This window comes from Mirounga angustirostris, unplaced genomic scaffold (assembly GCF_029215605.1).
Source record: "Mirounga angustirostris isolate CCGP_5_RB_7025 unplaced genomic scaffold, mMirAng1.0.hap1 SCAF_1, whole genome shotgun sequence".
NCBI lineage: Eukaryota > Metazoa > Chordata > Mammalia > Carnivora > Phocidae > Mirounga > Mirounga angustirostris.
The window spans coordinates 2,074,118-2,099,802 of NW_026991709.1; the positions used below are offsets into that span (position 1 = coordinate 2,074,118).

At 56.6% G+C, this 25,685-nt stretch overlaps 2 protein-coding genes across 2 annotated transcripts in view; both read right to left on the reverse strand.

The window, feature by feature from the left end:
- Positions 1–568: 568 nt before the first annotated feature.
- LRRC3 (leucine rich repeat containing 3) lies at positions 569–6,206 on the reverse strand. Its single transcript, XM_054505099.2, has 2 exons — positions 6,070–6,206; positions 569–5,346 (listed from the first exon to the last, which is right to left on the reverse strand). Exon 2 carries the CDS (start codon positions 5,180–5,182, stop codon positions 4,409–4,411), a length of 774 nt encoding a protein of 257 aa, XP_054361074.1. The 5' UTR covers positions 5,183–5,346; positions 6,070–6,206; the 3' UTR covers positions 569–4,408.
- A 10,295-nt stretch (positions 6,207–16,501) lies between these two features.
- The window catches only part of TRPM2 (transient receptor potential cation channel subfamily M member 2), a 57,144-nt gene continuing 47,960 nt past the window's right edge, over positions 16,502–25,685 (reverse strand). The window contains exons 25-32 of the mRNA XM_045902362.3: positions 25,423–25,580; positions 24,659–24,735; positions 24,307–24,408; positions 22,964–23,050; positions 22,333–22,438; positions 20,650–20,751; positions 19,102–19,218; positions 16,502–18,551 (exon numbers count right to left, since the gene is read on the reverse strand). Coding sequence (XP_045758318.2) covers positions 18,426–18,551; positions 19,102–19,218; positions 20,650–20,751; positions 22,333–22,438; positions 22,964–23,050; positions 24,307–24,408; positions 24,659–24,735; positions 25,423–25,580 — 875 coding nt within the window. The 3' untranslated portion in view covers positions 16,502–18,425. The remainder of the gene's footprint in view (positions 18,552–19,101; positions 19,219–20,649; positions 20,752–22,332; positions 22,439–22,963; positions 23,051–24,306; positions 24,409–24,658; positions 24,736–25,422; positions 25,581–25,685) is intronic.

The window sequence follows — 25,685 nt, forward strand, 5'->3', positions numbered from 1 at the left end:
CCGTGAAGGCAGGGGGGAGTCCCTGCAGGTGGCAGAGAGACGCCCCTCCCCCGCCAGGAGCTAAGGGGCAGGGCGGGCGCGGGAAGCAGGGGTAGTCCCCAGGACACACGTGACCTGGCCAGGGCAACTAGGAGCAGAAGGTGGGCGGGGACAGGCAGGGGCCTGGGCTGGGACAGGCTGTTGGGGACACCCATTTATGGCCACCTGGCTGACAGTCTCCTGGGGCAGGAGAGCAGGGCCTCGCTGTCAATTGCCTGGTGTAAAGACTCTGCCCGTGGTCAACCTCAAGCTGCCATCATGATGTCAACCGGCTCACCACCACCCCCAGATTTAACTATTGGCCACCAAGAGCCGGTTTGAGCCGGTACGAGATGGCCCCAGCCCCCACGGCAGCCCTGTGCTGACCCAGCCCTTCCATGCCGTGGGCTCACGGGTCCGACAGGTCTGGCAGGTCAGCTTCGTGACGAGGTCTACGGTGAAGAGGGCAGGGCAGGGGCGCTCGGTCTGCCGGGTGGGTCACAGGCGATAACAGAATCCACTCCAGATGATTTAAGCACAACGAGGTTTATTGAGAGTTCAGAGGCAGTGGGGAGGACAGTAGGCTCGGACTTTAGACCCAGCTTCCGGGAAAGATGGCTCCAGAAACCAACTCAGGCTCCTGCACTTGCCACAACTCCAGAACATTCCATCTCTGCCACGGTCTGCCCAAGCAGCCCTGCCTCCTCCCCAGGTAACTGAGTCCAGGATCAAAATCTCACGTACGTGCATCTCTGGAGAACGCGCTGCAAGGGAGCCTGGGGAGCGTAGTGCAGGAAGGCAAGCCAGCAGGGACAGGGCCGGTGCACGGCACCCACCGAGGGACCCCCCAGCACCCGGGGCCAGGCAGCACTGAGCTGCTCAGAACTCCTAGGAGACTGGTCCCTGAGCCCTGGCCTTGACTTTGCCAATGCCCTGGCGTTCTGCTGACCCTGGGTGGAGCCGTTCAATTGAGCCTGGCCCCACTCCAGCCCCCCGCAGCAGGGAGTCCACCCGCACACCTTCCTTAGACCTCGTGGGAACGCAAGCCTCCTCCGGGGGCCCTGTAGCAGTACGCTGTACAGCCCTGCTTTCAACCGCCGGACACCCCTCATCTCCTGCCCGAGACTACTGTCCATCAGGAAACATACATCCAGACTGGGTCTACTCAACCTCACGTCCGCTTTAAAACTCATCCACCCCGCTGCAGGCCAAGCTGGGGACTGGGGGCCCCGCGATGGGAGGCGGTCCCCAGGTCGGGCTGTAGGGCCGCGTGCAGGAGGGAAGAAGCTCTTTCGTGCATCCGCAGCTGCGAGCGCCCCCAGTCCCAGCCCCGCAGCAGTCCCGGCAGTGCCTGTCCTGCCTCCCACAGCCTGCAGGCAGCTCCTGGGAGAGGCCTGGGAAGGGCTTCTGGAGCGGAGCCAGGAGCCTCCTCCTCACCAGGGAGAGCCCCCGAGTGTCAGGACGGCCCATCCCCGCACTGGGCCACCCGAGGGAGTGACCCCAAAGCCCAAAGAGGAGGGAGGTTGGGGTACCAGGAGGCCACAGGCGTAGGGCACCCCCTCCTAGGGTCAGGGTCAGAGGTGGGGCTCTGCATCCACGGCAAGGCTGGGGACCGAGGGAGCAGCTCAACCAGAGCAGCTGGGCAGGGTGACCTGGCTCCCAAAGGGTTCCATGAGCCCCTCACTGGCCCTCTTCACCCCCCTAGCCCTGCGGCCTCCCTAGAAGCCAGAGCCCCACCACCGACCCCCAGGGGAAGGGAGGCATCGTCACCACCCCAAGCTGAGTGGCTGTTCCAACCGTCTGCCCCATGGGGAGCCCCAAAATCACCCTGCCCTGACCCCTGACCTGTGAAGTGTTACCCCCTGTGGCCAAGGATCTTTGCAGACCAGGCCGTGTGTCTGTATAAAGTGCTCTGAAGGTCCCTATTCGGATCACAGTGAGAGCCGGGGGCCACCCATGTCCCATAGGCTGTGACCCCATTGCCCCCGACAGACGGGGCACCCCCTTTGTCCTGTACCTGACACTGTCAACTCCAATTCTCTCAACGAGGCCAGCGTGACCCTGCCCAGCCTCTGCAGATTTAGGATGTGTCACCCACCCATCGGGGCAGGGGTGGGGGCTGCGTCAGCTGTAGGGCCCGCGGGGGCACCCAGCGATATGTGCTCACACACGGCAGCAAGGAAGGGGGTGGGCCCAGGCAGGGTGTCGTCCTAAGGGGTCTCTCAAGGAGAGAGAAAAGGAGGGGGAAAGGGGGGTGGCTGTACCCCGGGACAGCAGAGGGCTCCCAGTACCAGGGGTGCGAGCTCCCGTGAGCAAGAAGGAGCTTTGTGGTCCTGAAGTTTAGTGACTTGGTGGGCTTCTTTGGAGGGAGGTGTCCACTCTGGAACCCCCCCTGAAGGGTGAGGATCCCAGAAAGACCAGGAGAGCCCGGCAGCCTGATGCTGGGCTCAGGGTGACGGGGAGAGGACGCTTCTGGTGTGTCCAGGGTCCTCGGAAAGGGGCAGCCCCACCCCACTCCCCATGCATCCCCTGAAGAGCCGCATTTGAGTGGAACCCAGGATCTGGGCTGATTCTGGCATAAGAGGAAACGGCGAGTTCCCTGGCAGCGGGACAGGGCCCCCCAGTGCAAGGCTTCCCCCACAGCAAGGAGAGACTCCCCCCAGGACATGAGTAGCAGCCACAGAACCCCGGCACATGACCCTGCACCTCTGCCAGGTCACCTCCCTCAGGCAAACCCACAGGTGCTGAGCTCCTTGTGTGGTTGGACCCCTCTCCCCACTGTGTGAGCCCTGGCATGGGGGGGCAGAGGGACCCAAACCACCCGAGGAGCCTGTGCCTGCTGGTAGGCCAGCGGCAGTGCCCACCCGGGTCACTGGGACCGACAGGCCACGGGAGGTGGTGCCCGGGCCCTGCCTCCCATCCCCGCACCCCTGATCTGGGCGGTGGGCACAGAAGTGGGGTGCTTGCATGTGGGAGGGTATTTGGGAGCTGTCAGTCATTTCTTTTTAATGCACCATAACTGAAAAAGCCAGGACCTTGCTTGGATGGGCCTTTTGGGCGTCAGCTGTGGAGTCTGGATCTCCGAGTCAACCCGTAGATAGGATCAGGCATTCAAGGCCCACTTGAGGTCATCGGACAATCCCCCGGTACAAACCACCCTCTATCTTAATTCTTTCTAAGCATCTGCTTCATGAGGCTTGTAACCTGTACACCTTAAGTTCATACGCAATTTATCCCTATTTGTGCTCCCCCCCAAATATTTGAAACAATTTAAAAATAAGCACTCTTAAAAAAGACATCAAAAAATAAAACTAGAAAGACGGCTCACAGTTAGGTAGGTGGAGGTAATGCCTACCCTGAATGTAGAGTAACACAGCTGAGAGAGTGCTGAGTTCGCTCTGAGATTCCTGGTGGCAGAGGTGAAGACAGACAGAGACAGGGAGACAGAGAGGGAGCAAGGCAGAGAGGTCCTGTTGCTGGAGAAAAGGGAGCATCCCGCTGACCGGCCTTGACACACCGAACATCAGTCCTCCTGTCCTTGAGGAGCGGCTTCGGTGTTCGTGAGTGGAGAGGCAAGGCACGCTACGGACCCGGGATGACGGGCCTTCCCCCAGACCAGGCACAGGGGTGGGACTCGCGGTGGGGACGCACGACACTGCCCCCCTTGATGATCCACTCTGGACCTTTCTCGGGTTTCTGTCCGTGGTCTTCTTGGTTTTGGAGTTTTAGGGCTTCCCCCCCGCTCTCCCCGGACTGAAATGTTGGCACACGTGCTACTCTTAACCAACACTCTGAGAATAAACAAAGTTGTTCAAAGGTTAGTTTGAACGACCTGTTCCACCTACCTCTCGAGAAAAACCTGGTCTCTACTACTCTGCTCTGGAAAGAGTTCTGCGGTCAGATGGGTTCAGGAAATACTACCAGGGGGACAAGGTACATCAGTTCTGCCTTCCACAGATGAGTCTACACCCCACCGTCTGCGGGGCAGACCTCACACACGTGGACAAGAGCCTTTCTTCTCGGAATGCCCTCCACACCGTACAGGCGCCAAGCGGCCGAGGCCGGCAGAGCGCAAGGGACATGGAACGTTATGACAGACGGCCTGGTTTTAAGTCCCAACAGGGTCACTGCCTGACTGTGTGGTTGTGGGCAAGGCCATTTCTCCAAACTCTGGCTTCCTGGCCTGTCAAATGGGCCCGATGGTCACATTTCGGACTTGAAGCGTGGTGCGGTACTTGCAACACAAGGGAGGGGTCTGTGGGGGCGGAATGCCGCTCAGAGGGGGCTGGGAGGCCCCAGTGCGCGGGGCACCGAAAGCTTGGGTCAGCCACCACCTGCTACGGAAGTGAGGGGGGACAGGTGGGCGGTGTTCTGCTTCCGCCGGCAGGCACTAGGGCACCGGGCTGATGGGGTCCTTGGACACGGGGGCGCTGGGCAGGGACTTCAGGTACTCCAGGTGCCTCCTGGCATCCTCCTGGTTCTGGCGCACGTAGTACACGACGTAGGTGATCACCATGGCGAACCAGCCGAACATGGTGACCAGCATGGCCACGTCGGTGGTCTTGCGGTGGGTGCTGCAGAAGCTGACCCCGGAGTCCAGAGCCTGGATCAGCGGCTTCCCCACGAACTCCTCCTGCGCGGCTGTGTGGCAGGCGATCTCGTCCACGGACTCGGGGTCCAGCTTCAGCTCCCACAGGGCCTCCTGCAGCGCACACTCGCAGTGCAGGGGGTTGTGGGACAGGCGGATCTTGGCGCTGAGCTTGCCCAGGGCATCCTTCGGAATCCTGCGGATGCGGTTATGGGACAGGTCCAGCAGCCGCAGGCCCCCGGCCAGGCCCGAGAAGGCAGCGGGGCCGATGGTCTCGATGGTGTTCTGGGACAAGTCCAGCTCCCTCAGCTGGTTCAGGTGCTGGAAGGCTCCGTTAGGGACGTGGGTGAGCTTGTTGGCATCAAGCTTCAGGAGCACAGCGTTGGCGGGGATGTCCTTGGGGATCTCCTGCAGGCCCCTAGCACTGCAGTGGACGGCCACGGCCCCGGCGTGCTCAGGGCACTGGCAGCTCTGTGGGCAGGAAGCGCCCAAGCGCAGGCAAAAGAGGAGGATGAGGCAGGAACCCCCAGCGGGGACCGGCAGGGATGAGGGGCTCTGTTTGCCCACGGGGCCCATGCTGACCACACCTGGGGACTGGTGGACGGTGGTCTCCTCCCACCGGGTGCTGCAGACCTGCGTTCTTCCTCACTCCCCCAGCCGCTGCTGTGCAAGTGACCATCTGACACAGGAGTCAACGCTCCCTCCTTCCGTGCAAGGAGAAGCGGTATTCTCCTCCAGTCCTGAAAGAGAGCGGCAATCAGCATCACGGTCCCGCAGGGAACCCCGGGGAACACTCTGACTCTGCGGGAGATGTCAGGGGCACACTGAAGCATCTGACCAGCGGGGGTCTCTGTAACTTCTTTCCGAGATTCCCAAAGCCACCCAGAAAAGCAAGGGCAGGTCGCGCTGACCGCTGGCTGGTCCGGGAACCCTGGACACACCCATGGCACACCTAGGGGAGCAGGGGCTGGCCCGCCGGATGAGGGGCCACCCCTCCGAGCTCCTGAGGCTGGAAACCAGGAAGACGGGGCCGCAGGGGTTTCCTAAGAAAGAGGAATGCAGGGCAGAGGGATGGGCAAACGAGTGGCAACCGAGCGGTGCGCGCTCCTGGCCGCCGGGGTGGCCGCCGGGGTGGCGGCCGTGGCCGGGGTGGCGGCTGTCGGAGCTCAGCACTTTGCTCATCCTGACACCCCTCACACAACTGTAAGCTCGGGGAGAGCCCTTCTTTGTCAGCCCAGCGGGGACGAGCACGCGGCCCCGGGGGCGGCGCCTTGCATTTCAGTTGTGGTGGAGAAAGAAGGAAAGCGAGAAGGGAGAAAAGCCAAGCCCTGGGCGCGCGGCCGCGCTGGGGCGTGGAGTGGCGGGGCCGCGCGCGGGGCCTGGCGGGCGGGGCTGGGACCCCAGACCCCGGGATCCCGGGACCCTGCGACCCCGGGCGGCGGGCGGGCGGGCGGGGGCTTTACCTGCGCGGCCGCGTCCGGAGGCCGCTCTGCGCGAGGCTCCCGGCTGCTCGGAGCCCGACCCGGAGCCACACCCCGGCGCGGCGGCGACCCCGGGCCTGCGCCCACCTCTGCGGCCGCTCGGGACACACGCGGCTCGGCCTTCGGCTCCGCGGGGCGGGGCCTGGGTGGGGGCGGGGCCTGGGGCGGAGCCTTAAGGGCGAGATGGGGTGGGGCCTGTGGGAGGGGCGGGGCTGGAGGCGGAGCTGTAGGGCAAGAACGGACGGGGTCTGGAGGCGGGGCCTGAGGCGGCGGAGGGGCGGGGCGGGGCTTGAGGCGGAGCTGCGAGGAAGACGGGCGGGGCCTGAGGTGGTGGAGGGTGGGGCTTGGGCGGAGTCTCGGATGGGGCGTGGCCAGGACGAAGCGGGGCTTGAGGACCAGGGGCCCGGCCTGGGGCGGAGGGTACGGCCGGGCTTGGGTGGAGTGTGGGGTCTGTGGGACGGGAGCGGGGCGTCACTCTCAGACGGAGGGTGGGGCGCGGGGAGGGATGGAAATTTCAGGGTCTGTGGGCGCGGCTGGGGGCGGGCCGTAGGGCCGCAGACCCCACCCCTGCCCGTGCGGCTCACGCCCCGGCTGGGAGCGGTGCCTTCCCGGCGGGTCAGCCGGGCCCACCCAAGCTGGTTGATGTGTTCTCGGCCAGGCTGGGTCCTGCCCCAGACCATGGCCCCAGCCCCTACCCTCCCGTGTTCTGAGTAGCTAATGTGGGGGTGGGGTCTAGCATTTAAGCTGGATTGGAGCCATCTTTAGGGTTTTGAAAACAGCCTTATTGTGGTGTAGTGACACACAAAACCTCATATTTACATTTGCTGTGTTTGACATCTGTATACACCCGTAAAGCCGTCACCACAATCAACACAGTAAAGAGCCCAGAGTTTCCCCTTTCCCTCCGGCCCCCTCACCAGGCAAGTACCAGTCTGCTGGGTCATTGTACATCAGCTTGCATTTCCTGTAACTCATATAAACGGAGTCGTGATCGTGTCCCTTGTTGCCTAGCTCATTTCAGTCAGCGTAATTATTTCGAGTTTACTCATGTTGATGCGATAATCGATAGTTATTCCTTTTACTGCGGAGTAGTAATGCATTATATGAATGTTCCATGCTTTGTATATTTTTCATTTATTATCCATTTTGGGTTAGTTTTGGTATATGGTGTGAGATATAATTCAAGTTTGTTTTTTCTGCCTATGGCTATCCAGTTTCCGGGGCTGTTTGTTGAAATAATGATCCTTTCTCTGCTGAGTTGCCTTTGTACCTCTGTTGAAAATCAGTGATCCTTTATATGTGTGTGAACCTATTTCTATACTCTGTGTTTCATTGGTCTATTTGCCGATTGTTTAGATTTTATTTAATTATTTAGAGAGTGGGGGGAGGGAGCAGAGAGAGCGGGAGAGAGAGAATCCCAAGCAGACTCCCCACTGAGCACGGAGCTGGACCAAGGGCTCCCTCTCCCCACCCTGAGATCATGACCTGAGGAGAAATCAAGAGTCAGGCGCTCAATCAACTGAGCCACCCAGGCACCCCTCTATTTGCCTATTTTTATGCCAATTTTCCAAGCTGTCTTCATTGCTGTGGCTTTATAATAATTCTTGAATCAGGTAGTATGATCTTCCACTTTTGTTTTCATAAAGTTCTTTTTGGTTATCCTAGATCCTTTGCACTTCCTCATGAATTTTAGACCCAGCTTGTCAACTTCTAGCAAAAAAGCCTGGTGCATTTTGTTTGGGATTCCACTGAATCTATAGATCAGTTTGAAAGAATTTATATCTTGACAATATTGAGTACTTCAGTCCATGAACATGGTATATCTTCTCATTTATTTAGAACTGCTTTTGTTTCTTTCAGCTGTGTTTTGTAGTTTTTGGTTTACATATCTTGCCTATCTCTTGTCAAACTTATTTCTCATAATTTCATGTTATTGTTAATGGTATCTTTATTTCAATTTCTGCTTGTTAAATGCTAGTATATAGAAATACAAGATTTTTGGGTTTTTTTAAGTTTTTTTTATTTTTTATTTTTTATTTATTTTGACAGAGAGAGACACAGCCAGAGAGGGAACACAAGCAGGGGGAGTGGGAGAGGGAGAAGCAGGCAGGGAGCTCAATGTGGGGCTCGATCCCAGGACCCTGGGATCATGACCTGAGCCGAAGGCAGACACTTAATGACTGAGCCACCCAGGCACCCCTAAAAGAGATTTTTGTATACTGATCTTAACTTTGCTAAAATCACTTATTTGTTCTAGTAACTTTTTCTATAGATGCCTGAGGATTTTCTACATATACAATCACGCTATCTGTAAATAAAAAGATTATTCTTTTTTTTCCAGTCTGGATGCCTTTTACTTCAATCTGTGTCTAATTGCTTTGGCTAGAGCCTCTATTTTGATACTGAATAGGAGGACTGAGAGCACATATCCTTGTTCATCCCAATCGTAGAGGGAGAGCATTCAGTCCTTTAAGAATAATGTTGGTGGCAGAATGTTTTTGTAGCTGTTCTTATCAGTAAGAGGATGTTTCCTTTGTGAAAATAGAGGAAACCTCTTGAAAATGGAGTCAGGAAGCCCCAAAGAAGCACTGTCACTCATGTCCCACTCCTTGCAGCCTGCATCACCAGCAGGAAGAAAGAAGATAAGAATTATCTTGATGAAGGAGGACATTTTTCCCATAGGAATTTAATCTCCTGCTCTTAAAGAAAGGAAGGAAGATCCCTCCCTGTCCTAGCAACACACTAACTAACCACCACTTACCTCCAATGAGGAAATGCCACAACCTCGAACTCTTGTTTTCTCCAATAAACTGTTTGAAACAACCCTCTCCAACTTCCTCCTGAAACCAAATAAAAGCTGACCTTCCCTTTGTCTCTTTGGACCTGCCTCTGCTCACCATGATTTGCCTCACTCCAAATTGCAATTCCTCTGCTATTCCTGAATAAACTCATTTTGCTAGTAAAAGAAGTGGTTATTTTATTTTTAAGGTTGATACCTTCTATTTCTAGTTTGCTGAGAGTTTGTTTTATCAGGAAGGGTTTTGGATTTTGTCAAATGTCTTTTCTTCACCCATTGAGAAGCTTTTTTAAAATTAATATGTTCTTATGGAAGATTATATTAACTGATTTTCAAGTGTTGAATTAACCTTGTGTCCTTGGAATAAATCCCACTTGGTTATGATATATCATCATTTTTATATGTTATTACATTATTTAAAGAGATAGAGCTGCTGAAGTTATATTTTTCCTTGACTGAATGTTGGTAGTTCATCTCTCTCAAGGAATTGTCTTTTTCCACATAGATCAAAGGAACAGAATAGAGAACCCAGAAATGGACCCTCAACTCTATGGTCAACTAATCTTAGACAAAATAAGAAAGAATAGCCAATGGAAAAAAGGCAGTCTCTTCAACAAATGGTGTCGGGAAAATTGGACAGCCACATGCAGAAGAATGAAACTGGACCATTTTCTTACACCACACACAAAAATAACCTCAAAATGGATGAAAGACCTAAATGTGAGATAGAGATCCATCAAAATCCTAGAGGAGAACACAGGCAGCAACCTCTTTGACCTCAGCTGCATCAACTTCTTGCTAGACACGTCTCCAAAGCAAGGGAAGCAAGGGCAAAAATGAACTATTGGGGCTTCATCAAGATAAAAAGCTTTAGTACAGCAAAGGAAACAGTCAACAAAACTAAAAGACAACCTATAGAATGGGAGGAAGATATTTGCAAATGTCTTATCAGATAAAGGGCTAGTATCCAAAATCTATAAAGAATTTATCAAACTCAACACCCAAAGAACAAATAATCCAATCAAGAAATGGACAGAAGACATGAATAGGCATTTCTCCAAAGAAGACATACAAATGGCCAACAGACACGTGAAAAAAATGCTCCACATTACTTGGCATCAGGGAAATACAAATCAAAGCCACAATGAGGGGCACCTGGGTGGCTCAGTCATTAAGTGTCTGCCTTCAGCTCAGGTCATGATCCCAGGGTCCTGGGATCGAGTCCCGCATCGGGTTCCCTGCTCGGCGGAAAGCCTGTTTCTCCCTCTCCCACTCCCCCTGCTTGTGTTCCCTCTCTGGTTGTGTCTCTCCCTGTCAAATAAATAAATAAAATCTTTAAAAAACAACAACAACAACAACAAAACCACAATGAGATACCACCTCACACCAGTCAGAATGGCTAAAATTAATAAGTCAGGAAATGACAGATGTTGGCAAGGATGCAGAGAAAGGGGAACCCTCCTACACTGTGGGTGGGAATGCAAGCTGGTGCAGCCACTCTGGAAAACAGTATGCAGTTTCCTCAGAAGTTGAAAATAGAGCTACCCTACGACCCAGCAATTGCACTACTAGGTATCTACCCCAAAGATACTAATGCAGTGATCCAAAGGGGTACCTGTGCTCTAATGCTTATAGTAGCAATGTCCATAACAGCCAAACTATGGAAAGAGTGCAGATGTCCATCAACAGACTGATGGATAAAGAAGATGTAGTCCATAAATACAATGGAATATTACTCAGGCCTCAGAAAAGATGAAATCTTGCCATTTGCAACGACGTGGATGGAGCTAGAGGGTATTGTGCTAAGCAAAATAAGTCAATCAGAGAAAGACAATGATCATACGATCTCACTCACATGTGGAATTTAAGAAACAAAACAGAGGAGCATAGAGGAAGGGAGGGAAAAATAAAACAAGATGAAATCAGAGAGGGAGACAAACCATAAGAGACTCTTAATCATAGGAAACAAACTGAGGGTTGCTGGAGGGGTGGTGGGAGGAATGGGATAACTGGGGTGATGGGCATTAAGGAGGGCACATGATGTAATGAGCACTGGGTGTTTTTTTTTTTTTAAGATTTTATTTATTTATTTGACAGAGAGAGACACAGCGAGAGAGAGAGCACAAGCAGGGGGAGTGGGAGAGGGAGAAGCAGGCCTCCCGCTGAGCAGGGAGCCCGATGCGGGGCTCGATCCCAGGACCCTAGGATCATGACCCGAGCTGAAGGCAGACGCTTAACGACTGAGCCACCCAGGCGCCCCAAGCACTGGGTGTTATATGCAACTGATGAATCATTGAACTCTACCTCTGAAACTAATAATACACTATGTCAGTTAATTGAATTTAAATAAATAAAAAAAGGAATTGTTGGTTTCATTTAAATTGTTGAATTTATCAGTATAAAGTTATCTATAATGTCCCCTAGTTATCTTTTCAATATGGAGTGTGAAGTGATGTCAATTCATTCCTGATATAGGTAATCTGCATCTTCTTTGTTCTATTACTGATTCGTCAGGATAGAAGTCTACCAATTTTACTGACATTTTCAAAGAGCCAGTTTTTAGTTTCATTGACTTCTTTATTGTTTACTTTTTTATTTCCCAGTTGATCTTTTGCTTACACTGAGTTTAATTTTCTCTTCATTTTTTTGGTTTCTTAGGGTGAAAGCTGAGCTCACTGGTTTGAGACTTTTCTTCTTCTCTAGTACAGGCATTTTAGTGCTATAAATTTCCCTCCAAGTCCTGCTTTAGCTGCATCCCACAAATTCTTAATGAAATTCATTAAGTTTGAAACACTTTGTAATTTACCTTTTGACTTCTTTTTTGACTCATGGATTTAGAAGTGTTTTATTTTGTTTCCAGATATTTGGGGCTTAATTTAAATTCATTGTCAGAGAACATACTCTGTATGCTTTGGGTCCTTTTAAACTTATTGACTCATTTTATGGTCCAGAAAGGGGCCTGTGTTAATAATTGTTATATGTGTGCTTAAATGTGTTGTATGGTTGCTCCGTGGAATGTTCTAGAAGTGTTGATGAGATCAAGACTGCTGATAGTGCGAGTCTAGAATTTTACATTATTGCTGATCTTCTATTAATTGTTGACAGAGGGGTGTTGAAGACTCTGACTGTGACTACAGATTTGTCTGCTGCTCCTTGCACTTCTATCAGCTTTTGCTTCGTGTATTTTGAAGTCCTTTATTCAGATTCTGATGTCTTCTTTATAAACTGGCCCTTCATCATTATGAGGTAACCCTCTTGACCCCCAGATCGTTTGCCTTGAACTCGGTTTTGTCTGACACTAGTGTAGCCACTGCAGCCTCCTTGCGATACGTCAGCGTGGGGGGTCTAATTTCATCCTCACACTTGTGTCTTTACACTTGGCTTCCTACAGGGTTTCTATAGCACCAAAGTATCTTCCTCCATATATTTATTAACTACAAAGGGAGAAATAATCATTCTATGGTGGAGAAGCATAGCAGAAACCACCCTACCTAGGGGACCAAGGTTAATATCATCAATAGTAAGAAATGAGTGTCACTTAGCCCTTGATGCAATGGACCGAGAAACACACACCAGCACTTCTGGGCCGTTCTTGCCAATAATGCATGATCTCACTCCAGTCGTGAGAGCTCTTCAAACATACCTGAATTGAAAGACACGTTACCAGTGACTGATCAGTGCACTTCATAAAAGACAAGGAAGAAAAGACTGCGTCGGTGTTACAGCCTGGAGCAGAGCGAGGAGAGAGCAGAGCTAACTGCGACTGGGTCCTGGACAGATGAGGATGCTGCGGGGGGAGGACGCGACGAGCACCAGGCCATAGCGTTTGCTGGCGGTGCTGTCCTGGCTGCGAGAACCCATAGTCCGGGCTCGGGCTCGGGCTCCAGTCTGTCTTCCTCTGCTCTGCCCTTTTCCTCTCTCCCTGCCTTCTTCTGGACGCGTTTTTGTGATCGCACCTTTTGTTCTGAGTTGGCTGTGACAGCTGTGACTCTTTACGGTGTGATTTCGGTAGCTGCTTAGGGTGTCACGTCCAGCTGTGGCTGCTTACCACAGGGGTCCTTCAAGCCACATTTGGCCACGGCCCGTGCAGCGGTGTACGTCCTCATGTGTAGGGACCACACAACACCTGATTATTTCTGCTTTCAACAGCCGACTCTCTCTTTAGAGATTAAAATAATGCAAGCCTTGAAGCTGTGGGTATGTCAATGTGGGGCAAGTCAAACAGACGCCTAAAGGGAGCCCCCAAATGAAGGAATATTTTAATATTCAAATTAAATTAAATGGGGTTGCTACCCCAAACCACAGTGCTGGTGCAGGGGAATCCACAGACATGAAGCAGAATGGGAGAGGCCAGACATGCCAAGCTCACGCTGTGCGGTTCTGCTCATGGAAAGTTCCAGAGGGCAGTGATGGGATGGGGCAGGAGGGGTTCCTGGGGCTGCATGTTCTGGATCTGGATCTGAGTGCTGGTTGCTCGCAGATCACATGCGAGATGTGCCCAGAAGACTAAGTATGTTCTGCCTCAACAACAGAAAATAGTAACGTGCCACACAGGTTTGCTGTTCTCGGGCGATTCTGCATGGACGGATAGATGGACAGATCGATTCAGGCGCTCGTGGAAAGCTGTGTGGTGAGCCGTCTTCCTGATCGCATGGTCAGCCTCATAGGGGCCGCCGGCCACTGGCCAGGCCAGGGCCACACAGCCCTGCGAGAGTCTGGCTCTCCATCCACTCCAGACCATGTGCCTGTGCTCTCAGAAACACCAGAAACCTTCTACTGCTCTCCTGGCCACGTGGTCTGCCCGCGATAGCTGCCCGTCAGACTGTAATTGGGCTCAGGGCTGATTATCTCACCCATTTATCCAACCAGAATCCAGGCTCGCTGGCCCCAGGGATGCAGGACAGCTGCTCCGGCTGGTTAATTGCTTCCCCATCAGGAAGGTGGTTTTGCTAGGCAAGGTCCGAGAGCATCTCTCTGGGGACCAGCACAGAGGAGCTGAGCCTGCGGCATCCACGGGGCCAGGATGAAACCAGGCCAATGAAAAAAACACCTTGGTGAGGTCAGCATGCTGCCCTCCCCCAGGGAAACCACCCCTCCTCGGAGTGTCTGGGTGTGAGCTCGCCTCTCTGCTGCCCTGCCCCGCCCTTCCTGGTGCACGGTCAGCCCTCTCTGCCCTGGCCTCCACACCGGCCCCAGGGGGCCCCAGCTCCGGCCCTGGCCCAGCCATGGGGACCCCCAGACAGAACCCGGGGCCTGGCAGGCACTATTGGAAATAGCTGGCTCCCAGGAGGGACTGGAGCAACACAGAGGGAGAGGACAGAGGGCAGCTGATGGGGAGCCCGAGAAGGCAGGGCCGGGGACCCCGCAGGCTCTCCCAGAGCCTCACTGGCTGACGGATTGCCATGTTCTGTCTGCTTGGTCCGTCTTTTCCAAGAACCGGCTTTTTAATGTATTCATCATGCAGACTCCTATTTTTTCCTCCTCCATAAATCCCGGCTTCTTTGGCCCCTGCGTTTATGTTGTAGCCTTTTCTCGAGCTTCTTCAGTTATAACCTCAGATAATTCACTTTCAGTCTTTGATTTTCGAATAAGGGCATCTAAGGTTGTAAAGGTTTCTCTTGAGACTCCAGCCGCATCCCACAGGTTGTGACATGAACCCCCTCACTGGCTTGCACTGGTTTGCTCCCCACTAAAGGGGCAGGTCGCAGGCAGGGAGGCGGCGGGCACAGTGGCTCCCCTGGGCTTTCCCTGGACAACGCCCAGCTCACGATGCTTGCTTGTCCTTCCCCGAGCAGCTGGGGGTGGCCCTGGGACAGAGTGCTGGCCAGAGTCTCAAGGACAGCGTCTGCTCTCCTGACAGAGGTTCTGCCTTCCTCGTTAGTGCTCTTGCCTGGGAAACAGGACCAAAGCCCCTCCAGGGAGGACAGAGGGCAGAGGGCTGCATCACCCAGCAGTGCCCTGCCCTGGACACCACCTCCTGTCCCTCCGAGCTGGTCAGGGACCGGTCACTTACCGTCCCAAACACAGGCTCCTGGAACCACTAGATGTGGTTTCTGTCCCTTCTGGTGTATGTCCTTGTTCTAACGTTACTGTTGTTGTTGTTTTAGATTTTATTTATTTATTTATTTTTAAGATTTTATTTATTTGACAGAGAGAGACACAGCGAGAGAGGGAACACAAGCAGGGGAGTGGGAGAGGGAGAAGCAGGCTTCCCGCCGAGCAGAGAGCCCGACGCGGGGCTCGATCCCAGGACCCTGGGATCATGATCTGAGCCAAAGGCAGACGCTTAACCAACTGAGCCACCCAGGTGCCCCTAGATTTTATTTATTTAGAGAGAGAGCAGGAGCCGGAGGAGGGGCAGAGGGAGAGGGAGAAGCAGGCTCCCTGCTGAGCAGGAAGTGACGTGATGCGGGGCTCCATCCCAGGACCCCGAGATCACGACCTGAGCTGAAGGCAGACATTTAACCAACAGAGCCGCCGGGCACCGCTGCGATGTTACTGTTCTAATGCTCTGGCAGGGGGGCTGTGGCTCTGTCCTGGGACTGCCTTTGCAACTCTGTTGCGATCTCTCCTCCATGGTGCGACACACGCTTGGTTTTTGTGAATGTCCTGTGTGTCTCCTCTGGGCCTCCAGTTCCTGCTGTTGGGGTCGGTGCCCAATCGTATACACACACGTGCATGAGCAATGTATGTTCATGTATGTGCTATGTCTGTATGCATATGTTACACACAAGTTAATACACATACATATTTCATATTATATATAAATACATTGTACATCACTTATATAATTTATATGTAAATGAATTTACGTATACATTATACATAATGTAGGTGTATCTCATATAATTAGTACATATATTTACATATGAATACACACATGTACGTATGAAATTGTACACACACACCCCGCACGACACACACCGAAGGACCTCAGTCCTATTGATTGTATTATTCAAATTCTGCCCCGTTTTCCTTTTGCTTTGTGATTCCCCGATTTCTGAGAAAGTATCTCAACTATTACTGTGAATTTGCCAATTTCTCCTTGAATTTCTATCAAGTCTGCTTTATATATTTAAAAAGCTATGGTGTTGGGTGGGTAACAGTTCCTGAAGGTGCTAGCTTTTCAGCAGATGATACCTTTGCGTAATCAAACGCTCCTCTTTGCTCCTCACGGGAGCCACATAGGCGCCTGCGTCCGTGGGTCCTGCTAGAACTCTTCCCACACCTTTCTCTTTGAGAGCCTTTGCCCAGCACGACTTCCCCACGTTGTTAGCTATCAGACGTCTGTCTTAGGTGATATAGAAAAATACATGGGAAACAAGACAAACGAGGTGCGTTATTTTTTTAACCCCGTATGAAAATCACAATGTATGCGGGCCATAATTACTGCTGTGCCTTGAGTTCCCTACCCTTTTATTTCATAGTAACCATCCTCTGCGGATTATCGTGCGTCCCTTGATCTCATCGCTCCCACTTAATTGCTCTGGGGGTGCACGGTTCTTCCCCCGCCTCTGCCCCACCCGCGGCCACTAGCCCCACGACCGTCCCGCGGCCCCGCAGCCGTGAGCCCTGCTGTCCACGCAGCCCTGCTGTGGGCAGCATCTCCTTCCTCCTCCGAGTGAGCGGGGACCGTGGTGCTGGGATCGCCCGCACGTCTCCTCCGCCTGCTCCCAGGGAGACCAGCTGAGCTGGTATTAAGTTTTCTTTGTACAGCACGCCTCAACAGTTACGGGACTTAGCCATACGTTTTAACAGTTTCTTTGCCAGCACAGAGCTTGGTCTGTGTGCCTGCGTGTGCGTGCACGCGCGTGTGAGTGTGTGTTAAGGACGGAATGTTTGTGACCCCCACCAAATCCCTATGTCGGAGCCCTAACTCCCAGTGTGGCTGTATTTGGAGGTGGGGCTCTAAGGAAGTAATTAAGGTTAAATGAGGCGAAGGAGCGGAGCCCTGAGGTGACAGGATTAGGATCCTTGCAAGAAGAGACGCCGGAGCGCTCACTCCCTCTCCATGCACACCAAGGATGGGCATGCGATCAGGGGCAGTGAGAGACAGTCAGGAAGAGAGCTCCCGGCAACCGACCCCACTGGCACCTCGATCTCGGACCTCCAGCCTCCAGGACTGGAAAGAAACGTCTGCTGTCTGAGCCGCCCCATCTGGAATTTTGTTACGGAAGCCAAGCTAAGTCAGTGTTTGCTTTTCTGAAATTCATCTTAGAGAAATTCTTTCCGAAAGAATGTGTAACACATTTTTTTTTTGAGTCCTTACAATTCCAAAATGTCTTTATTCGGTGCTGCCAGTTGAATGCTAGTTTGGCTAGGTATATGAGCCTAGATAAAAAACCCAGGCCCCCACCTGTGTGGGGGGAGCCACGGAAAGGGCTCGAGATTGAGGAGTCCCAGCCTGGGTGCTGGGGGCCGATGCTGGGGCCCGCGTCCTGGAGAGTAAAGTGTAGGGAGAGGGGCAGGGGTGGATCGGAGAGGACGTGGTGAGTTTGGGCCTCAGGGGCCAGCAGGATGTCCACGGGGGGAACCCGTAGGAAATGGCCACAAGAGACGCCCTCGGGCCATGGGTGGCTTGGCCATGGATTGGAAGGTTTCAGTGGCCCAGACATAGCCCCCTGACCACTGTATGTGTCTGAACTTGATGTAGGAAGCACGGAAGATGCTGGGCAGGCTGGTTTGGGCAGCACATTTAATGTTGGGTTTTACAATATTCCCAGGCCTGACGATTCCTGGTGGTTTATGCTGATGGTCTGTGAGCCACTGACAAGGAGCAGGGTGTCGCCCCGCCATCTGTGCCCACCGCCTGCCCCTCCCTGCGCTCACAGGGAGGAGGGAGGGAGTGCCATGCCTGCAGAGCCCCCCGAGGCCCCAGGGTAGCCCATAGGCAGACACCCTTGGGTCTCCAGAGAAGGCGTGTGCTTGAGTGGCCCCCACCCCCTGGTGCACGGGCTCAGCCTTGACCGCCCGGGGCAGTGAACTGAGGGGCCTGGTGCCCCACCCCAGAGCAGGTGAGGGTTCGAGTAAGGTCACAGTGAACACCGTCTCCGGGATGTGGGCCCGAGGAGAAGGCCACGGGGGAGCCCCGACTGTCCAGGAAACACCGGCCTTGGGCCAATGCACGTCTGGTCGTGGACGAGCTGCTCACGATGGGACCAGGAGGGAATCTGGCTGAGGGCCGAGGCTGCAGGGGCAAGGATGGCTGGCAGGGTCCCAGGGGCCACGTCAACCCTGAGGAATGGCCAAGTGACCAGAGCCAGATGTCCCCTGCCTTGGCTCTCCCCTTGGGGCGCCCTGATGCCCTCCAATTCACAGGCTCATCTGGTCGGCGACTCGAGGTGGCTATGAGAGGTGGCAGATGCCCACAACACACCACGCGGTGCCCCAGCAGCAGCCTCTGGCCGCCCGAGGTCCAGGGCGGCATGTGGCTCGGGCAGCTGGTGTCAGGCTGTGTGCAGGGCAGCCCAAGCCTCCACGGGGACCGCGGGCGGGCTGGCCTCACCTGCCCCTGGCAACAGGGCCCGGCCGAGTCCACGGGTCAGTAGAAAGCCCCAAACAGAGTGGCCACCTTCTGGAGGATGGTCTTGTGGTGGGCATACAGCGGGATGCGCTTGTCCACGACCTGCCACTGGGCGGACATCCCGGGGTCACAGGAGTGCAGGTGCTGCAAGAGGGCAAACGCAGAGCCTGACTCCCCCCGAGCCGGCCCAGGCACCCCAAAACTTCAGCTGCGGAAGGGCCGCGGGGACACCACAGCCCTGGTCCCTGCTACGGGCCCAGCCTATGGCTGGCTCACTGTGCTCTTCTAGCAAAGGGGAGTGAGAACAGATACTTCAGACACGACTCAGAGAATCCTGCCCAGCCCTGATAATCCTTCGTGAGAACAGAGTGGGTGGCCTTATTCTCAGGTGTTCGTCCTGCAAACCCAGCCCCAGGTCTGCTCCCTGGGCCTCGGTGGTCCCAGCTCTAGACTGATCTAAGTATGGGGGACGCTATCCCCGTGAAGACACGTGAATCCTGCAACTCTGACTCGGCTCTGGCCTCTCCTGGTGCCTCCTGGAGCCCCCTACTCTCTGCAGCCCCCACCCTCTGGTCTTAGCCAGCTCTGGCCGCCTGAGACCCCGGGCAGACCCCTCCCGGAGGCCTGGAGGTCCCCCAGAGCACGCTCGCCCCATGTCTCCCCCTCCTGGGAGCCTGTGGCCGAAGCCCCATACAGAGTTCAGCCTCTTCAGGTCCATGTCGCTCTGGTCTGGGAAGTGGATGCTGATGGCCACCGTCTCAATCCAGGCGTTGTCCGTGTTCCTTGGGTCGTCCACGTACCCCTTGTACACCTGGGGGGCAGCACGGGGGTGAGCTGGTCCACCCAATGGAGCGCTGAGCCCCGCCCCGGCGAGCTTCCAGAGGGAGGGGCACCACGTGTGCCCTTTGCTCCCTCCAGGCCCTGGGACGCCCTGGGCACAGCTGTCTGCTGCCCCAGGCCCCGCCCCCGTCTCCCTGCCTGCTGCATCCTGCTCCCCAACACGGCCCCAGCTCCCTCACTCAGCTCGCTCCTGGGTTCTGGCCCGACATCCAGACCCTTGGAAGGACTGAAACAGGATGGCGGACCTCAAAAACGTGACACTAAGTGAAAGAAGCCAGATGCCAAAGGCCGCACACTGTGTGATCCCACTAGCAGCGAGGGTCCTGTGGGGGCCGACTGGTGCCTGCAGGGGCGCGGGCGGGGGCGAGCGCTGCTGGGTGGGGCGGGCGCTTGGGCTGATGGGAATGTCCTGGACAGGTGGACTGATGGTCGCACCCATGGCCAGGGCACTCAAGGCCACCGACCTGCTCACTTTGAAACGGTTGATTTTATGGTACGTGGCTTTCAATAAATAAACTACTTAATTCTTCTCACAAAGTTGAGAAAAGAGACGGTGGTGTCGCCCCCAGCCCTGCCCGGGACGGCCCTCGTGAAAGGACTGGCTCCGTAGATCAAAACTGAACAGCAGCTCTTGCCTGTTTCGCCCCGAGCGGGGCCAGAAACAGGGCCGGGAACAACTCAGATGTCCGCTGAGGACGCTCGGCAAATCGTGGCGCAGAGCCTCCCGGGGCCATGGAAAAGGGCAGGTGAATTTGTAAATCAGGGCTTAAAAAATACGACCATCACGAATTAAGTGAAAAAGGTTACGGAGAAATGTGTGCCATGTGGCCCATTTCTGTCAAGCGTGTGTGGTGTTCACGCGCAGAGGTCGCGGGCACCGGAGCCCCATGCGGGCGTGCACAGAGGTCAACAGAGAGCCTGGAGCACGGCTCTCCGGGCAGCCCCGTGGGCGAGAGTGAACATGGGTATGTGACGGCAAATGCGGACTGCTTTCAGAATGACAAACAGATTCGATGAAGAATACAGGCCTGACCAAGGTGCACGGGCCAGGGCCTGGGGAGCCGGTGGCTGGCGTCCCAGCACCCCTCTGCCCGGGGAGACACAGACCCTGTGGTCCCCGTGTGCCCGGGTGTGCTCAGGGCAAGAATGAGTGTGGGAGGGAGGCACCCAGCCCCTTGATTTAGAGAGAATGGGGACAGAGAGGGAAAGCAGGTGCCCAAGGCCCAGAGCCATGGCCTGCCACCCCTCCTGCTCCCAGCTCCTTCCTCCAGGGGCTGCGGGGTGTGGATTGGCAGCAGGGTCCCCAGTGTCCCATCCTGCTCACCCTGCAGCCCTCACCAGCAGCACGCTGTGGGGGACCAGGACACACAGACAGTACTCTGAAGCAGGAAGGCCCCCTTACCTCAGTGCCCTGAATCAGCAAGTTCTGGAAGGAATACCAGAACTCTCTGCGGAGGACCTGCTTCAGCTTCCGGGGCAGTATCTCTCCTGGTTCGTGGGAGCCCTAAGCAGAGAGGAGGCAGAGGCAGGTCTGCGAGGCTGTGCAGAGACCCACCTCCACTGGCCACCTGCCCAGCGCGGGCAGCCGGCCAGCTCCACGGAGCCGCAGGCGGACGAGGGTCTGGCAGCTTGGCTGTCTCGGGACTGCAATGACGCTGCCCAGAGCCCGCTGCCTGCGTCAGCCTGGGACGGAGTGGGGCTGAGTCAGGCCAAAGGCACAACCTCGGAGGGGTGCACGCGGGCACCGGGGCCTCTCTCTGGCGCCCATAAGGTAACCAGCGCCCTACCCCCCACCTGCCCACCAGCAGGGGGGCATGTTTTCGTTGTTTGCATCCCTCAGATGCCATCTCCCACCTCTGCTCCCCCAGGCTGGGCTCCCGGCCACTCCCAATGCCCCCTGTCCTGGGGACCTGGATCCTGAGCCTGCACCACCCGGCCCTTGACCCTCTAGGAGACCCTGTTTGTTATTGAAGGCCCTCCAAGTCCCTATCACAGCCATCCTGCTTTGGCCCTTGAGACACGCCTGCCCCTCGAAAGATGCAGTGCCAGGGACCCATTCAGGTAGGCCGCTGGGGGGTCTGCAGACACAGTGCCCAGGGGTCTGCAGGCATGCTGCTCGGAAGATGCCAGTTGGCAGGAACCACATTGGGCCTGGGCCAGTGTCCTGCCCGGAGAGATCAAAGTGCCCAAGAGGGAGGCTGAATCATGTTAGAGAAGCCTCAGGGCGAGAGGGGCTGGCCGTAAGCCAACCCCCCATTCAGCGTGGTGCTCCCTCAGCTGGGGATACAGGAGTCCTGGCTTCAGGGGCCAGAACTGCCCAGCGCCCTGGACTCCTTGTTGCAGCCTGGGGACCTGGCCATCCCCAGCCGAGCAGCCACTGGGCCATGGGCAGGTGCTGAGCTGGGGTAAATCACGGACATCCTGGGAACAGGCTCAGAGGAGAGGCCCCCGAACGGGGCTGCATCCCAGACACTGTGCACCAGCTCAGAGCCTGTCGGGGGGCCTGGTCCTCCTGCCAGGACCCCAGAACAAGGATGGGGGCCGGGGAGGGCAGACTGATCTGGGAGTAAAACCCAAGTGGTTCAGCCCAGGGCCTCCTGCACCCCAATCAGGTTTGTCCCCACAAGGCCTTGGGGTGCACTCCGGCCTTCAGCCCTACAAGCATCTGCCACTCCCTGCCTCCCCACGGCCCTGCACACTGTCCTGTCCTTAGAGCTCAGCTCAGCGCCGCACAGAGGTATGTGCCCGCCCGGGACACCTGCATGAGGAGCCGCGTGTGCCCCCGAGGCCACGAGCTCCACAGGAGGCCCAGCCCGGGCCCTGACACAGCCCCAGACCTGAGCCTGGTGCTCAGACACAGTGGGTATCAGTCAGACTCTCACGCACCAGTCTTCGAACCCGTTTTCACAGCTGCCAAAGGAGCAAACAGGAGGGGGTTCCTTCTACAAAGCCCAGTACCAGTTTGTCCTTTAGGACCAGGGACAGAGTCCAGAGCGGGCGGGTGGAGGCGGGGTGACTGAAGGGGGGAGGTGTTGGGCCGGAGGGTGGGATGGACGGACCGGAAGGACAGCTCCCACTGGCTCACCCCTGGCAGGGCCCAGGCTTCCGAGAGCGGATGCTTCACGACCAGCACCTCCAGCATTTTCTTTATGCTCTTCCTGCAGATGGCGCCATCCTGGTTCCGCCTCCACCTGCAGAAGGGGCCGCTCATGGGGATCCTCTGACCTGAGCGCTCCCCACCTCCGCCCCCCTGCCCTCCTGGGGCCAACCCTGTCTCCTTCCCCAGCGGCCGCTCCAGGGGAAGAACCGGGTGGTGGCCATTAGGGGATGTCTTTCCACTTCACTACTGCTGGGAGGATGAGAATGGGCCGGCTTCTCAGGCAAATCGTTTTTTATCAAAAGCCTCAAGGAGGCACATGCCCTGACCCCCGCTGATCCACTGCTCGCTCTTTGGAAATGCTGGGTGGGATTACACGTATTTTCGTTTTGTCGGTGGTCCTGGGCCTTGGCCATGGCTTTGCCCCTCCTCCCAGAGGCAAGCCAGGGGACGGGGACCCAAAGGGAAGCAAGGGCAGCCCAGGGCGTGGGGACGGGCCTGGGTTTCTCCCAGGGGGTACGGACACTCCCGCCCCATGTCTCGGGTGTGCCCGAGGGTCAGCGGATGGAATGGACATAAAGAGGGCCGTGGGTGACTGGGTGGCCTCATCGGTACTCACCGGGTGATCACAGGCTGCAGTGTGTGGTTGGGTCCCAAACAACCAAGGCTTCCCCGCCCACGCAGTCCTGTGCGGCCCATGGGGTTCCTGGGGTGGACAGGGGTCTGCTTAGATTGCCGCTTGTCTCTGGGAGGACCAGGCCGGGGCAGTGGGCAGGGGCCCCTCAGGGGGAGCGCGCCGGCTCCCCCCAGACCTTCTGCGGCCCAGGATCTTCAGAGCCCAGACAGCTCACCGCAGCGGGATGCTGGGAAAGAGCCAGTGTGTGGAGGCGCTGATGGGACCCCAGATCCACCAGCCCGGCCAACTCCACCTCCCCACCTAGGACTGTCCCGCTGGGGACACATGTCCCTGAGGGCCTCCAAGGGATGAGGCAGGAGCTTCAGGTCACCTTGGAGTTGGTTGGAAAAGCAACATCCAGCCCCACTGCTGGAGTGGACACCGCGCCCCCCTGAGAGCACGTGCCTAGCTCATCACGCCACACAACACACGTCCGCACCCGAAGGCCTCATGCACGCGGGTCCCTCTGTGACATGCCAGCCTGCTCTCTCCCTGTGCCACGGCCCCGCATGGCCTCCTGTCTCGGCAGCGGGGGCCCGTCTCCCACCACCACCGGACACAGTGGCCCACTCTTGTTCCAGGACATTCCTGAAAGCCCTGCCCCTGCCAGCTCTCTCAAGCCACCCCGGGGCCCGTCCGCTCCACGGGGCTCACGGTATCCCAGCAACTGTTGTCCCTCCCCTAATTCTGATGGCTCCTTCCTCATCCTCCAGCCCCTGGAGCTGCCTCCTCCCCAGCGACCCCGCCCAGAGGAGGCTCCTTCAACTCCAGACCCCCAGGCTGACACACGGAGGTGATCCCCAAGGACTGCCGGGCATGATGTCACCGGTCACTCGACAGCTGGACTCGGACATACAGAGTGCCCGTCCCCGCACAGAACAGACACTGGAAACACCGTCATCCCCTGACGCGACCCCACTGCCCCTCAGCTGCTCCCCTGCGGCCAGAACCCTCTCAGGGGAAGTCTGCTCTTTCTCAGAAATCCATGGAGATGGCGGGACGGTCACCCCCATTTTACGGGGAAGACTGGAAGTCCCCGAGGTTACTCAGGGCTGAAGGCAAAGCACTCAAGGTCAGTGGGGTGAGCCCCGGGAGGGGCAGAGAGGGAGCCTCGTCCAGGTGCCAAGGAAACGTTTTATGTCAATCTGTCCTTTCTTCTGTGTTTTGTTCATTTTTACCAGAAAAATGACTAGTTTGCCAAGACAGGACAGCTGAGCCCAGAAGCAAGCCTCCAAAGGCCCCCCACAGGGTCGGGGTGATGCGGGATGGCGGGCAGCCGCACTCACAGAGGGAGCCCGTCCTGAACCACGTAGAGCCCGTGGTAGCTCCGCCGGTCTATGGGCCCGTCCACGGTGTTGTAGCTGATGCTGGCCAAGGCTTCCAGGGCGCTGGGAGCAAGCGGAGAGTCACGTCCCCGGTAAGAGAGGGTGGTGCCCTGGGCTGGGCAGTCAGAGAGCCCACGACCGCAGGTGCCCACAGCCACGCGCCTCCCAGCTCGTCCCAGCCCTTGGGGAGAGCGGGCACCCCGTCCAGGCAGGAAGCAGACCCTCACCCTGAGCCGATGCTGGCGGTCACCTGGGAGCGCCCGGCAGGTCCCTCGCCCACCCTCCTGCCGGGGGCAGGGATGCACACACTCACTTTCCCACGGGGTCCACCAAGGCCTTGTCCTTCCTGTCATCCGTGTAAAAGGGTGGGTCATAGATGAGAAACTCCGTCTGCACAAACACGGCGGTTCTCCCCTCAGACAGTTACCCCAGACTACGGCTAGGGCACCCAGGATGACCAACGGCGGCTCCTCCTCGTCAAAGTGCTCATAGCCAAGGACCCCGAGACCATCCCCAAAGTGCACGTGGTAGCTCTGGGCTCAGGCAGGCCTGCGGGGTGCACCCCCCACTGGGGACCCAGCCAAGGGGGCGGCAACGGCACTGCTGGTCTAGGGGATGGGGGAGGGGTCCAGGCTGGACTGCAGGAGTGAGGAAGACTCCAGCTGGCAGGGACTGGGGAGAAAGAATGGAAGCCACAGCCTGGAAGGTCCTGGAAAGTCCAGAGAGAAAGCCCGTGGGGGCAGGGAGGGCACGCAGAGGCCGTCAGCCCTTCCTCTCCCTTCGATGCCTGCCCCCAGCTGGTGCTCACAATAGGGGCACTGACCACTCCGGGATGCTGGGGTCCAGGACCAGCGAGGTGGCCGGAGGTAGTGGGACAGTCTGCTTCCCGTGTGGGTCAGATCCCAGCTCCACCACCCCCAGCTGTGTGTACCTACGGGACTCCGTCTCCACCTGTGTCCAACACGTCCCTGGGGGGCTGCAGCAGGCGAGTGCACCTGGGGCCCGGCTGTGTCAGAGGGCTCAGGGCAGGACCGCCGCCCCAGAACCCGGCCGCCTCCGGCCAAGGCTGGCACTCACCTCCCAGGGCACCTTCTCGTTGGGCACGGGGAAACGCGTGACGTGGGAGTTGGGGTAGAGGAGGTGCCGGGCGTTCACGTGGTGGGTGTCGCCCACGTCTTCTGCCTTCTGCCTGCCGTCCAGCTCATGGTCCTGCTCCTCTGAGGTCTTCTGGGGTGCTGGAACAGCCACAAGGAGCCATGGGCAAAGCCGGACTCCGGCTCAGGCTCCTGCCCACAGGACAGGGGCGTCCTCTATGGCCCTTTCCCCAAAACTGAGCCTCC